This window comes from Leucoraja erinacea, chromosome 6 (genome assembly GCF_028641065.1).
Source record: "Leucoraja erinacea ecotype New England chromosome 6, Leri_hhj_1, whole genome shotgun sequence".
Taxonomy (NCBI): domain Eukaryota; kingdom Metazoa; phylum Chordata; class Chondrichthyes; order Rajiformes; family Rajidae; genus Leucoraja; species Leucoraja erinaceus.
Genome location: NC_073382.1, coordinates 47006637 through 47021622, shown reverse-complemented (window position 1 = coordinate 47021622; position 14986 = coordinate 47006637). Strand labels below are relative to the sequence as shown.

Sequence of the window (14986 nt, the reverse complement as noted above, 5' to 3'; positions counted from 1 at the left end):
TAGGATCTTTGCATGGAAGTGACGTCAATAGGGGGATATGGATCAAGTACAGGCAGATGAGATCAGTTTAACTAGGCGTTATGTTCGGCACAAACAGTGGACCCAAGGGCTCTTTCTTGTATGGTACTTTTCTACATTATAGCAAATCGTGGGCTGCAATTAAATTTGTTCTTTATCAATGATTGTTGAGGTGCCTGCAGCACACGGCGGCGCAGCTGGTGGAGCTGCTGCCTCTCAGCCGTAGACTCGAGTTCGATCCTAATCTTGGGTGCTGTATGTGTGGAGTTTGCACATTCTCCCTGTGACTATGTGGTTTCTCCTGGGCACTCTGGTTTCTTCTCACTTCCCAAAAATGGTCTTGGGGGTTTGTAGGAAGGAAACTTCACAGTGGACTAAGGTTATGGGCATATAGGATGATTGGCCTTTGGATGAGAAAGTAAGATAACATTGAACTTGTGATGATCTATGATCAGTCTGGATTTATAGTCGTATGCAGTGCTGGAACAGGCCCTTCAGCCCAACTTGCCCATGCCGACAAAGATGACTTGGTGTCTATAGAAAATGAAAAGAGAAAGTAGAAACAATGAACTGCAGATGCTGCTTTACATAAGGACACAGTGTTGGAGTAATTCAGCAGGTCAAGCAGCATCTCTGGAGAACATGGATAGGTAACGTTTCGGGTCGGAACCCTTCATAAGACCTGAAACATTACCTATCTATGTTCTCCAGAGATGCTGCCTGACATAGAAACATAGAAAATAGGTGCAGGAGTAGGCCATTCGGCCCTTCGAGCCTGCACCGCCATTCGATATGATCATGGCTGATCATCCAACTCAGTATTCCATCCCTGCCTTCTCCATACCCCCTGATCACTTTAGCCACAAGGGCCACATCTAACTCCCTCTTAAATATAGCCAATGAACTGGCCTCATCTACCTTCTGTGGCAGAGAATTCCACAGATTTGCCACTCTCTGTGTAAAAAATGATTTCTCATCTCTGTCCTAAAATACTTCCCTCTTATCCTTAAACTGTGACCCCTAGTTCTGGGCTTCCCCAACATCGGGAATAATCTTCCTGCATCTGCATTCCTGACCTGCTGAGTTATTCCAGCACTTTGTGTCCAGGATGACTTGATCGGCTGAAGGGTCTATTTCCATGTCCACTCTTTCAAATCAATAATTTAAATCTAAAAAAAAGTAGCTGTCATTTGACTCATGAAACATAATGCAAAAAAAGTGCTGGAGTAACGCGGCTGAAGAAGGGTCCTGACCCAAAACAACACCTATCCATGTCACCAGAGGATGCTTGGTCTGCTGAGTTACTCCAGCATTTTGTGTTTCTGCAAACCATTGGGTACGTTGTATCTTCATTTAAATCTTGTGCTTCATTTTCAGTGAACGTCCAAGATGACCAACACCAGGGGTAAAAGGAGGGGGACGCGATACATGTTCGCGAGGCCATTCCGCAAACATGGTGAGAATCCTTAATTTTACTGTAGCTACTGATCTATAGATTGAATGTTTTATTTAGAAAACTCAGAAGTATGGTTTTGATCGAATAAAGACGTCCAGGTGTCAAATCCTTCCGAATCGAGTCTACTGACTTTCCTTGGGATTTTGCACAGACAAAGGAGCTTTTGTGCCTCTTACTGTCCAGTGATCATAGAGGTGCTGACTGAAGTCCAGCTATTTGGAATAGAGGAGGAGAAATAGAAAGTACACCACATGGCGTGTTTCAAATAAACCCATTTGAAGATATCGAGTTTTGAATTCAAAATAAACTGAATGAAACAATGCCTGATTTATTACCTCTCTGCCCTTTATGAAGATGTTGGTGTAATTTTGTTTGGTTAATACTACTATAATATGTATTTCAGTAAAAACTAGAGCTTGATGATGATTTAATTCCTATGATTGCCTCGTGAGGCAAGCTGAGCAAAATTATTTCACCGGTTCTAAGAGTATCTAGAAAATTTGGCATTTTAGAGTTTTGTTGATTAGCTTTGATTAAAAATTGGAGTTGGGGTGTATGATGGGCATGATCATACTGAAAAAATATTAATAAAAGCTTTACAGAATACGCTTATGACATATCTGGGCAACTCTACATTAAAAATATTCAAACACTCTGCATTCATAGTTGTTTTGAATTCTAAAAAACACTCGTCAATCTTGAGAGAGATAAAATGTTGCCTAATATTTGTTTTAAATGACCACCCCCATTAACTGCAATCCCAATTTTAGATTCTTGCTCGAAAGGAAACATCCACTTCACATCCACACTGTCAAGGCTCTCAGGATCTTGCATTCCGATTAAGTTTCTTCTCATTTTTCCATATTCTACCAAATACAAACCTAGCCAGTCCAGCTTTTCCTTATGTGACACCAAGGAAATTCTTTTCCTCCATGTAGTGAAACAATATTTATATTTATTAATCTTTATTGCATTGGATTGTTTGATGATGTAGGAATTTTTACTATTTTCTATGTTCTATGTAATTTGTAAAATGTTACTTTTCAGGACCTGTTCCCCTTTCTACCTATTTCAGTATCTACAAGAAGGGAGATATTGTTGACATCAAGGTATTTATTATTATATAAGCTATTTTATAGCAAAAAATGCTGCCGTTTTGCAGCAGAAATTATCCATGAACACTGGACATGAAATATTAACATACTAAATGAGGTATTTGTTGTTTTGGGGAGTTCGGTTAGATTAAGAAGGTGGCTGTTTTTGCTGAGCATTTTGCATTGTACCCTTAATTAATCCTTTAACTGACCATGCTTTATATTTTTATAGTTGAATTTTAACATTTTAATTATTATTAATTCCCAGAAATTATTACGGGTGTAAATTAGAAATGTCAGTAATGAATCTCAGGAATCTTGGTTAGAATCTCACACCCTGACACTAATAATACTCGAGCCTCGATTCTCTCAACAGCTTGATTTTTGGGCCTAATGGAGCTTGGTTTGTGCAATGTGCTGTGGCGATGGGACTGAAGATCAATGTGTGTTTAGTTGCTTATCTTGTGAGAGAATAGATATAGTTTCAGAGCTATGGCGTATTCCATAATTCTTGGGTTGCAAAAGTTAGGATTGAAGGTGTTCTTGTGCTCCTTCAATACTGGACTACTGCATTTACCCATCCTGCAAACCATCCCACTGTTAGCAGTTTGCTTTGTTTCGTATCCAGACTTTGAACTGTTGGCATTCTTTCTCTATTTCTCTTTGATTCATTAGTCTTTCTCCTTTAACAAACCACACGTTAGTTGCAAATTGGCATATCTGTACAATGGAAAATTAATTTGTTATCTTGAATTGATGATTAAAGACGGGTTGAAAGACTGCCTTTTAAATCTTTTATTAACTTTTGTTTGGATAAGCTCTTTTTTCTGTATTATCTTTATTAAACTTTGCTAATAGATATTATTTCAAAACTTGCTGGGGTGACAATAAATGGCTTTTTTCTTCAGGGCACGGGCACTGTTCAAAAGGGCATGCCCCACAAATGTTATCATGGGAAGACAGGAAGAATTTATAATGTTACACAACATGCTGTAGGCATTATTATCAACAAGCAAGTCAAGTGAGTATAAAAGATTTGGTGTTTTTTTAAATGTTGGAAAATGTTCCAAAGTATTGCAAAGTTTTGATCAGAAAGTTTGGCATTACGGCACAAGGGGTTATTTGGAAGGCTAATCAAATGAGTGGGTTGAATTTTGATTTTCTTTCAAAATGGGGTGTGGGGGAGCTCTCTTGGGGTGCAGTTGGTTTAGGTGACTAGGCTGGTATGGAACAATGTTAAGGAAGAGGGTTTGATACTGATGGAAGTATTGGAGGTAGGGTAGGATGGGAAGTTGGCAATACAAAACTCCTGAATTTTGCCTAAATATAAGGAAGAGTGGAGAGAAGGAAGAAGGCAAGAAGAGCACGATGCAGTGAACTATAAATTGAGTTAACTGTCTGTACATGTGGATGCAGTTCAATTGATTCTGGAAGGGTTTAACTGACTGACATCTCCGGATATTTTAGAGGAATAATTGCATGAGACACAAATGTAAATTTTGTTTGTATTTTTGTGTGGGTAAATGTAAACCATTTCATGTCACCCCTCTTCACTTTGCCAAGAAGACGTGTGTCTTTATTGGTCATTCAAGTGGGGTAGAGTAAAATATCCTTTTTTTAAAAGCCCAGGTATTTTATATTTTATTTGGGTTTCTATCACTAGGGACATTAGTGAATATTGAAGATTTGTTGTCATACCTTTTTGGTCTAGTCTTTCAAAACTAAATTTATAAAACTCTGTTTCTCTCCCTATATCACATTTTAAAACTATATTTAAAACATACAGCGAATAGTATGACCATCGTAATACTACTGTGCTTATAGATGCAAATTAATTTCCGTATTTAATTGGGTGTGGAGAGTTTTATTGGGACTAATGCAACAAGTTAGATAAACTTGCATTTTACTAATTAAAGCTATATTTAGGAATATTTTTTCCTTAAACTATTTCTTATATTAATGTGCTGTATCATATAGCATTGTAGGCATTTTAAATGGTAAACTTTAGTCAATTGTTTAAGTAGCAGTGCCGTTCTAATTCAGTTGCTTTGATTTGTATCCTAGGGGCAAGATTCTGGCCAAAAGAATTAATGTGCGTGTCGAGCACATTAAACATTCAAAGAGCAGAGACAGTTTTCTGCTTCGCGTGAAAGCGAATGAACTGGCAAAGAAAGAGGCTAAGGAGAAAGGCACCTGGATCGATCTGAAACGCAAGGTAAGGACAGCCTGTGTGTACTACATTTTAGACACCATTCAATGGTATTATTTGCCAATCTTCTTATCAAGCCCACACACAAGATTAGAAGTTGTTCAGCCAGAGCTGAACACACTTCTCGGCATCTGCATACAATGGTGTCTGTATTTGCAAATGAATTGATGGGGTTGGAAGTGCAAAAACGCATCCTACTGTTGCATTTCGTGTGCAAATGTTGAAGAGTAAAATTACAGCAAATGAATTGTCAGTAGAAATGAGGAACTGGCGATGCTGGTTTATACCAAAGATAGACACGCAGTGCTGGAGTAACTCAGCGGATCAGGCAGCACCTCTGGAGACAAAGGATGGGTGACATTTCGGGTCAGGGCACTTCTTCAGACTGAAAGGAGGAGCTGGAGGTGAGAAAAGGCCAGGGCCGACCACAAATGACCCCAGGCTGGGCAGTGCCTGGTAAACCCATTGTTGGCTGGGGAAAGTGATCTCAAGAGGACAACGATGTGAGGAATTGTGGGTTTGGTAAAACATTCTCAACGGGGTTGTCAGTGCAATTTAAATATGCACCTTTTCAAATGTGCTCTCAATCCAGCATAAGATAGAACCATAGATTGAAACTAAGTAAAATGTTTTACATGTGAATTTTCTGCTTTCCAGCCTGCTGAGCCCAGGAAGGCACACTTTGTGCGGACAAAAGCGAACAAGCCGCAGCTGCTGGAGCCCATTCCATACGAGTTCATGGCATAATTGTTAAAATCAAATAAATGTCTTATAACTCAATTTTATATTAACTGTGCATTCATTTGTAACTTTCCAATTTGCTGGCTCAGTTATAGGTGCCATTCTGTGACTGGCAACTTGCTGATATATTTTTCAACTGGCTTTTCATGTGAACAAAGATGGGAACAAAGTACCAGCTATGATCTTTTTGACTACAGGCACAAGGAGATAGTTAGCCTATCCTAGTGTAATTATTAAGGAGAGTGTACACCTGTTACCTGCAGACCTAAAACTTAAGACGGGAGTTGGCAACCTTGTTCTGCATAGGGGCCAGGACCCATGTCTGAGCAGATGGAGGGCCACATCTATCGCCATAGTGCGATTTGGTGTTGTTTTTCGCATTAGTTTTCACGTGTTTTTCAATTCGTTTTCTGCAGTTCCCAGGTCCCTCGCATGCCCTGGGACTGGCTGCAGTTCCCAGGTCAACTCACCTACACCGGGACTGGCTGTAGCGCCCAGTTCACCTGCGTGCCCCGAGCCGTGCTGCAGTTCCCAGATCAGCTCACTTGCCCCGGGACTGGCTGCAGTTCCCAGGTCGGCTCGCCTGGCCCGGGACTGTCTGTAGTGCCCAGGTCGCCTGCGTGCATCGGGACTAGCTGCAGTTCCCAGATCAGCTTGCGCCCCTGGGACTGGCTGTAGCGCCCAGGTCGTCTGCGTACATCGGGACTGGCTGCAGTTCCCAGACCGTAGGTTGCCAACCCCTGGCTTAAGAGGATATTGAAGGTTTTAATCACAGTTCCTTTGATTCCAAAATGATCCCATTTGCATTTGAAGGAAGCAAATGCAATCCCGTTCTGAGATGGGAAAGCGGTTAACTTGGTAGAAAATTGCTTGAGCTATTCGCATACCGTGTTAACAACTTTGGGGAAAATCTGAATTAGTCGGAGAGTGGTTTTGACAAGACGAGCAAGAAAAATGAAATGATTGGAGAAAATGGCAGAATAAAATAAATGGAATGTAGGATATTTGAGTTTTAATGGTGTTGCACACGTTTTGGAGTGTATGGGTGGAGCTTTGTAAATGGACTTGGTAAAGATTGGAAATGGGTCTTTTGGGATGCCAATATGATTAGTCAGTTGCAAGAAACAATTTACTGGGGTTCAGATGTGCAATCTGTTATTAGTTCAAAGGAGCATATACAAGTTATGACCAGTTCAGTTTGCTTGCGCTTGCAAGAATGGTATTGGGTACCTGTGAACTGGAGATCCTGGCATAGGTGTAGTTGGGTGTGAAAGTGGAGCCAGTGACCAGGCACATAAGCAGGGGCATGACCAGATACAGGGATCGAGAGACGTGGTCTGGTGTCAGCAGAACTTGGGGCAAGGGTCAAGGGTTACTGTGTGTGGTGAATATGTGCCTGGCTGCACCTATACATGTGCTCGGTAATACATGGGCATTACCTTCAATGCAGCGGGACCTGGTCTCCACCACCTTGGCCCCCTTGTTACTTAATTAGGATCTTTCTCTGTGAAGCCCATGTTTTAGCTGATAACAATGAAACACATTAAAGAATACCACAGCAGGGCATTTAGATATGGGAAAATGAAGTTTGATTTGAGTATAGGAACAGGGAGGTTCTACTGCAGTTGTACAGGGTCTTGGTGAGACCACACCTGGAGTATTGCATACAGTTTTGGTCTCCAAATCTGAGGAAAGACATTCTTACCATAAAGGGAGTACAGAGAAGGTTCACCAGACTGATTCCTGGGATGTCAGGACTTTCATATGAAGAAAGACTGGATAGACTCGGCTTGTACTCGCTAGAATTTAGAAGATTAAGGGGGGATCTTATAGAAACGTACAAAATTCTTAAGGGGTTGGACAGGCTAGATGCAGGAAGATTGTTCCCGATGTTGGGGAAGTCCAGAACAAGGGGTCACAGTTTAAGGATAAGGGGGAAATCTTTTAGGACCAAGATGAGAAAAACATTTTTCTCACAGAGAGTGGTGAATCTCTGGAATTCTCTGCCACAGAAGGTAGTTGAGGCCAGTTCATTGGGTATATTTAAGAGGGAGTTAGATGTGGCCATTGTGGCTAATGGGATCAGGGGGTATGGAGAGAAGGCAGGTACAGGATACCGAGTTGGATGATCAGCCATGATCATATTGAATGGCGGTGCAGACTCGGAGGGCTGAATGGCCTACTCCTGCACCTATTTTCTATGTTTCTATGACCTGAATGGACAATTCATTTGGACAGGCAATTGCATGGCAACATCACAGGTCCATGACAGGCATCTATTTCTTCGTATAAGTGAAGGATGCTTATCCTTTTGAAAAGGGTACCAAAGCTTGGCGACTCTTGTGTGTGGTCTCAATGGACAGCCACCATACTCTACTAATCAGGTTTGTGCTTATGTCTGATGATATTACTGAACTGTATGCAAAAAAAAGAATTTCATTACATCTGTACATGTGATGATAATGAACCTTTGACTTATCACGCATGCCATGATGGGCACCTACCATTTGTTGAACCTACCATTGTTGTTTCTGCTATATTAAGCAACCTATTAACCCCCACTCAATAGGAGGATGTTACCAGGCTGTGTTCAAACTCTGCCATAGTTAACATCTGTGAGAAGATCCATGGCATCTCTAGCAAGAAACTACAGGTTTAATGAGAATAACCAGGAGATAATTGAACTAATTAACTCTTGAACTCAGCTTAAATGAAGATATAGTGACCAACTAATCAAAGAAAGCTGGTACATTAACCTCCACAGCATAAGAGCAAAGCCTTATTACAACTACATGGAGCTTAAAGACTGCACTTTTCTCATCCACCAGAAGGTACAGAAGCTTGAAAGCACACATCACCAGACTCGGGAACAGCTTCTTCCCTCCCCCACCACCACCCTTTTTATCAGGCTTTTGAACAATCCATAAGCTAGGGTATTGTCCGATTCGCTTCTGCTACACTGGCAACATTGGACTTTGTCCAAAGGGACTGACGCATTACAATACTGAGAACTATTCTGCCCTCTGCACCTTCCTCTTTGCTTTATCTATTGTTCTTGAGTTTGAACTGATTGCATTTATTTATGCTATATTTGAACTGTTTGGATAACATGCAAAACAAAGCATTTCACTGTACCTTGGTACTTGTGATAATAATAAACTTAAACCTAAATGTTGATTTCTAAAGGGGATGCAATGAAGTCCAGTGGTTGATTCTTAGTGTTTTTTATGCTGCCTTGAGTTGTCAATCTATGTTCTCTGAAGTTTGAAACAACAAATGTTGATCTTGTTGAAATTTCTAATTCTACAATCTTTAGAGAGCCAATTGCTAAAGTCGTGTTAAATCTTGCGCCATTTAAGGCAGATAAGTGTATTTTTCTTAATGTTGGGCTCTTTGGCGGTTCCTGTACTCGAGTACATACCACTCAGATTAATACATTTTTGGCAGGAAAATAGATGCAGAACTAAACACAGTGCTGGAGGAACCAGCTAGTCAGGCAGCATGTGTGGAGGGAATAGACAGGTGACATTTCATGTCGGGACCCTTCAGATTTTTTTCATCTCTTACAAAGTACCACATTAAATTAATTTATTCTTTCTAGTCATAGCAATGAAAAATGTATTCAAAATGAATGTTTACTCATACTGTGCCTCTTTTCAAAGTTGTGCAATTCAATTGTTTAAAAGATCATAAAGCAGGCTAATCTTTGCAAAGGAAATCATGTAAAATACATGTCTAAATATACAGTGATAGATTGTGGAAGTGCTGTCGTAGCCATGTAATTGAGAGCAATCTGAAAGGAATGTATTATAACATTTCTCATGCTTTGAACCGTCTTATGAATTGCTGTAAAACATTTTGTGAAGTTGGTAATTATTAGTCATAAAATTGCTGGGAATTGTTGGATTTTTACTGTCAACACACCTACGCACCATATCAGTCTGGGATTTGTAGTTGAATAAAAGAAAATAACTGCCAAATGTGCTTTTGAAAGTTGTTCCAGTAACAAGTTCTGTGCATTAGTGCTTTTATGAAGTGTTTCATATGTCATACTAAAATTAAACAGGAAGGCTAACAAAAAAAGTCCAGTTACAATTATGACTAGTTGAGCCACCTTTATCTCTACTTATACCAATGACATACTAAAACATAATTCTTCTGCATAAGCACCCCTCAGATAAAGTTTACGTTTTCATATGAAGGTCATATCTAACATCTGATATCTTGCCATATAGTGCATTTAATTAAAATATTCAGAGGATGGTTTGCCCAAGAACATTCCAACTACTATGTTCTCTATTTTCAAAATTAGAAAATGCAATGTTGACATGACCTTGGTAAATGTATTTTGTTAGGTTTATTTGCCAATGATGCCAGAAACCAAAAATAAATTGTGTTACATTGAGCTGTCATACAGGAAACAAACATGCCATTCAGCCCAACTCTTCTATGCTGACTCAAATGCCCCATCCAAACCTGTCCCATTTGCCCATACCCTCTCCTTACCTGTCTAAATTCCTTTTAAATGTAATTATACATGCCTCAGCCACTTCATCTGGCAGTTCGTTCCTATGTATCCACCAATGTGAAAATATTGCCCATCAGGTTATTAAATCTATTAAATCTTGCCACTCTCAACTTAAACCTTATGTCCTTTTTTATTCTCTTGCCCCCTGGAGCATTCTACCTATCTATGCCCCCTTGTGTTTTTTTTTACACCTCTATACGATCACCTTGAGGACCCTACACTCCAAGGAATAAAGTTTTAACTAGCCCTCGAGGCCTGGCATCATCCTTATTCTTCTCTGCACTCTTCCTATCTCAATGGCATATTTCTTGTAGCAAGATGACCAAAACTGCACACAATACTCCTAAGTGTGACCTTACTAACATCTTGTAATGTTCCAACTTCTATGCTCATTTCCTTAATGAAGGCCAGAGTGTCAAAAGTCTCCTTCACACCTTATGGCCCTATCATTCACTAAAATGGTCGTGCTTTGGTTTAACTCCCAAAGTGCAATACCTCACATTTACCTGTTAAACTCCATTTGCCATTCCTTGGCCAACTTGCCCAGTTGACCGAGCCCTGAATGAAATTCTTGATAACCATCTTAATCATCTATTTTGGCATCACCTGCAAACATACTAATCAAACAATCTTCCTCTGAATATTTTAATTAAATGCACTATAAGACAAGATATTAAATGTTACATATGGCCTGCATATGAAAACGTAAATCTTAGATTTATCTGTTTTTCCATTTTAAAATGATGAATGTGTTTTTGGACGGAATTCACTTTTACAGCCAAAATGTTTATAAGATGTTACTTTCCCATTTCTGAACCAGAGTCAGGAAGGCAGACTTCAGAAGAATATTTTTCATTTTAAGGTTTAACATTCAAGAACTTTGTTCCCCCCAGAATAACAGTGAACTAAAATTTTAGTCTAGACAGTTAATCCACTGAGTTACTGCAGCATTTTATCTTTGGTTTAAACTAGCATCTGCAGTTCCTTCCAACAACTAAAAAATTAGTCTTGCTACCAAGCAGGTAGAAAAATATTTAATGTGTAACAACAGTTGTATTCGTTCAGCAGCACTTAAATAGAAGTAAATCAAAAAGTAAAGAAAGATTTAAAATATTTTTTAAGTATAAGGGTCTTTTCATTAGATTTTATCAAATGATTGCATCACTTTTATTTTTGGCATAAAAGTGTCTAAACGGGTTACAACCAGGGTTAGAATGCAGATTTCTGATTAACATCCAGTGTTTTACCTAAAGTGTTGATATAGAAATGAGGTAGTTGGGCTGAAAGGCCTGTGTCCGCACTATCACTCTATGACTGACTATCCACACCGTATCATTCTATGACTCTGACTCTAACTCAGTGATCTATTAAGTTCCTCCAGCATTTTGTGTTTTGCTCAAGATTCCAGCATCTCCATCCAGTGATCTATGTTTGGTATAATAGGATTTGATTGTTATGTAAGGCCAGTGTATCACCTGCAAGCTTATTAATCATGCCTTCTACAAAAATCTAAATGTAAATGATTAATGAGATTACAAAAAGTGGAGAATCCATCATGCGTACTGACCCAACCATCGAAGGGATCTATGAGGGGCACTGTCTCAAGCATCATCAGAGACCCACACAACCCTGGCCATGCTCTCGTTTCACTCCTGCCATCAGGAAGAAGGTACAGGAGTCTGAAAACTGTAATGTCCAGGTTCAGGAGCAGCTTCTTCCCAACAATCATCAAGCTATTAAACATTATAAATTCCAACGAAACTCAACTACGAACTGTCTGCGTAAACATTTGAGTAAGCTATCACAGAAATACATGTTAAGTTGATCTTTTCTCCAGCTAAATTCAAACTTAATCGTATGGGAAAAGGAAAACATGGGCCAATGGAGACCCAAATTATTTCAGTCTGGCTGAATTATTCAATCATGGGAAAATAGAAATAAAAACAAAATGAAAATTATGTTCATCCATATACACCATTCACTATACAGATGCAGGGGTTATTGTCATATATTAGTGTACAACATAACTACTGTATATCAATTAAATTAAACTGGTGGGTTATAACTGTCCAATTGAATGATACAGCCCACGTTGTAAAGACTGATAGCTCCTGTTATTTGCTGATTTGATGACTGAAAGTATGTTTTCTGGCTTTGCAGTCAATGAATCACCGTCGGGTGGTGCCGTCAGCGATGGCAACCTCTCCAACAGTCTGCCTGTCTTTTTGGGTTTTTTGTTGTCATTTTTAGTGTGTTTTAAAGGTATGTGTTAATGTTCTCTGGTTTGTTTTATGTGGGAGGTGTCGGGGGAAACTTTTGTTTCAATCTCTTACCTTGCCGGAGATGTGATTGTTTTCCGGATCGTATCTCCGGTCGCTCTGCGGCCTAACATCATGGAGCTGGAGGCCTTGCTCGAGACTGAATTTGAGCCCCACCGCGGGGCCGTGGACTTACCTTGTCTGGGATCGACGCTCCAACTGCGGCCTGCAGATTTCACCATCGAGGCGCTCGTAGTCTCGTGTAGAGGCTGATGTCGGGAAGCTCCAAGCCGCAGGAGGTGCGACCAGAGGTCTGTTGCAAAACATACTTGGGTAATGAAGTACTATTGTGATTATGAATATACCACACCACACCACACTTAAGTGATGTTCTCGGTTTGACCACCTTGAAGTTTATTTTTACATCCAATTTAAACTTTACAACAGATGTTATCCAAATAGCATCACAGAATTGTTATTGTCTATTTCAATGTAGTTTTGCATTTGAATCTAACTTTTGCATTTCTTTTTTAGTACAGGTTCATTGCAATAAAAGCTGTGCCCTGTACTTACCTGGATCAAACTGAAATATCCTGTCCCATCCTTAGCTGAATCAGACTGTCCCATCCTTACCTGAACTTTACCTGGACTGGACTATTCTGTCCTTTCCCCATCTTTACCTAAAGTAGTCAAGTGCTCAAGTAACTCAATGCGTCAGGCAGCATCTCTGGAGGAAAAGGATACACAATGTTACAGGTCGGGACCCTTCTTCGGACACCATCCCGAAACGTCACCTATCCTTTTCCTCCAGAGTTGCTGCCTGACCCGTGGAGTTACTCCAGCACTTTGTGCCTATCTTTGGTATAACGCAGCATATGCAGTTCTTTGCTTCGATATGTTTCCCCATCTTTATCCGGATCCACTTCCCTTATGCGGATTGGACTATAGTGTGCTGTTGGGTCCTCACCTGGGACAGACTACCCTGTTCTAAACTTTGGTCAGACTGCCTCGTATTTACCTGGATCAGAAGATAGATACAAACTGCTAAAGTAACTCCGCGGGTCAGGCAGCATCCCTGGAGAAAAAGGATGGGGCAATGTTTCGGTTCGGAACACTTGTTCAGACTGCCCCGCTGAGTTACTCCAGACACAGAGCTGTCAAGCGCTCATCATACGTTAGCCCAATCATCTTCGGGACCATTCTCGTAAACCTCCTCTGGACCCTCTCCAATGCCAGCCCATCCGTCCTCAGATATGGGGCTCAAAGCTGCTCACAATATTTGAAATGTGTCTGACCAGCGCCTTATAAAGCCTCAGCAATACATCCCCGTACCTGAGTCAGACTGTCTGGCTTTACCTGGAGTGGACTGCCCTATCCTATCCCATGCTTATTTAGACAGGGCTGCCTTGTACTGTCTATATCTCTTGTTCCCCTTTCCCCTGACTCAGTCTGAAGAAGGGTCTCGACCCGAAATGTCACATATTCCGTCTGTGATCGTTGCTTTCGCCCTTGGATTAAGTAGCGCAGGACAAAGCTGCAAATTCATGCACAGGATGTGTTTGCGAGAGAGAGAGAGAGATCCCAACACTTGCACGTCTCCATTTATTCCCCCTTCACAGGAATGTTGCATTTATTTTGTAGGTCAAACAAAGTTTTCTAAAAACAAAGTGTCTGAAGAAGGGTCTTGGTCCGAAACGCCACCCATTCGTACTCTCCAGAGATGCTGCATGTCCCGCTGAGTAACTCCAGCATTTTGTGTCTACCTTCTTTCTAAAAACAAACCCTGGTCCCGCAATGTTTTAAAACACACAAAAAAAAATCACGTTTTTTGCAGCATTCGGGTCTCCCCCTCCCCCCTCCACTCGTTCGGGGAAATGAAAGTGTTTGTTTTTTTGTAGTAAAGGAAGCAGGAGGGTGAAATCGCTCAGTAACGGGTCATGGCAGCTATCGAAAGAGTCTACCCGAAATATCACATATTCCTTCTCTCCAGAGATGCTGCCTGGTCCGCTGAATTACTCCAGCCTTTTGTGTCTGTCTTCGGTTTAAACCTGCATTTGCAGTTCCTCCCTGAACAAGGTATGTACCGTTTTAACTGAACGCATTACTGAAGTCGGGTCGGGTCAAAGATAGGGTCGGGGTTACTGAAATGGCGGAAGTTACGCTCTGTTGCGTACTACATGTCAAAGATCCTATAGCAAGCAAGATGGATCACTCGACGAAAAAGACGTAGTACGATCATGGGCAGATTCAGGGGTAATTTCAGATTCAGATTCAATCTTTATTGTCATTGTGCAGTGTACAATACAGAGACAACAAAATGCAGTTAGCATCTCACCCAGAAGACCGAACATAGAATAATGTATCAGCAGAATATATATATGTACATACATTAGCAATAGTGCAATTTTTCTGGGGGAAGGAGTGTCGGGGGGTGGTAACTGGCAATCACCAAGGTGCAGAGTTAAGTTGTGTAACAGCCGCAGGGAAGAAGCTGTTCCTGGACCTGCTGGTCCGACAACGGAGAGACCTGTAGCGCCTCCCGGATGGGAGGAGGGTAAACAGTCTGTGGTTGGGGTGAGAGCAGTCCTTGACGATGCTGTGCGCCCTTCGCAGACAACGCTTGCTCTGGACAGACTCAATGGAGGGGAGTGAGGAACCGGTGATGCGTTGGGCAGTTTTCAC

At 40.9% G+C, this 14986-nt stretch overlaps 1 protein-coding gene and 1 non-coding gene across 2 annotated transcripts in view; both read left to right on the top strand.

Moving 5' to 3' along the window:
* rpl21 (ribosomal protein L21) overlaps positions 1-5557 on the top strand; it is a 183879-nt gene extending 178322 nt beyond the window's left edge. The window contains exons 3-7 of the mRNA XM_055636911.1: positions 1396-1474; positions 2522-2583; positions 3477-3589; positions 4633-4783; positions 5435-5557. Coding sequence (XP_055492886.1) covers positions 1408-1474; positions 2522-2583; positions 3477-3589; positions 4633-4783; positions 5435-5524 — 483 coding nt within the window. The 5' untranslated portion in view covers positions 1396-1407 and the 3' untranslated portion in view covers positions 5525-5557. The remainder of the gene's footprint in view (positions 1-1395; positions 1475-2521; positions 2584-3476; positions 3590-4632; positions 4784-5434) is intronic.
* On the top strand, positions 4109-4239 carry LOC129698496 (small nucleolar RNA SNORA27). The gene has a single exon (XR_008723682.1). It is a non-coding gene; the product is annotated as a small nucleolar RNA SNORA27 (small nucleolar RNA).
* Positions 5558-14986: the final 9429 nt, after the last annotated feature.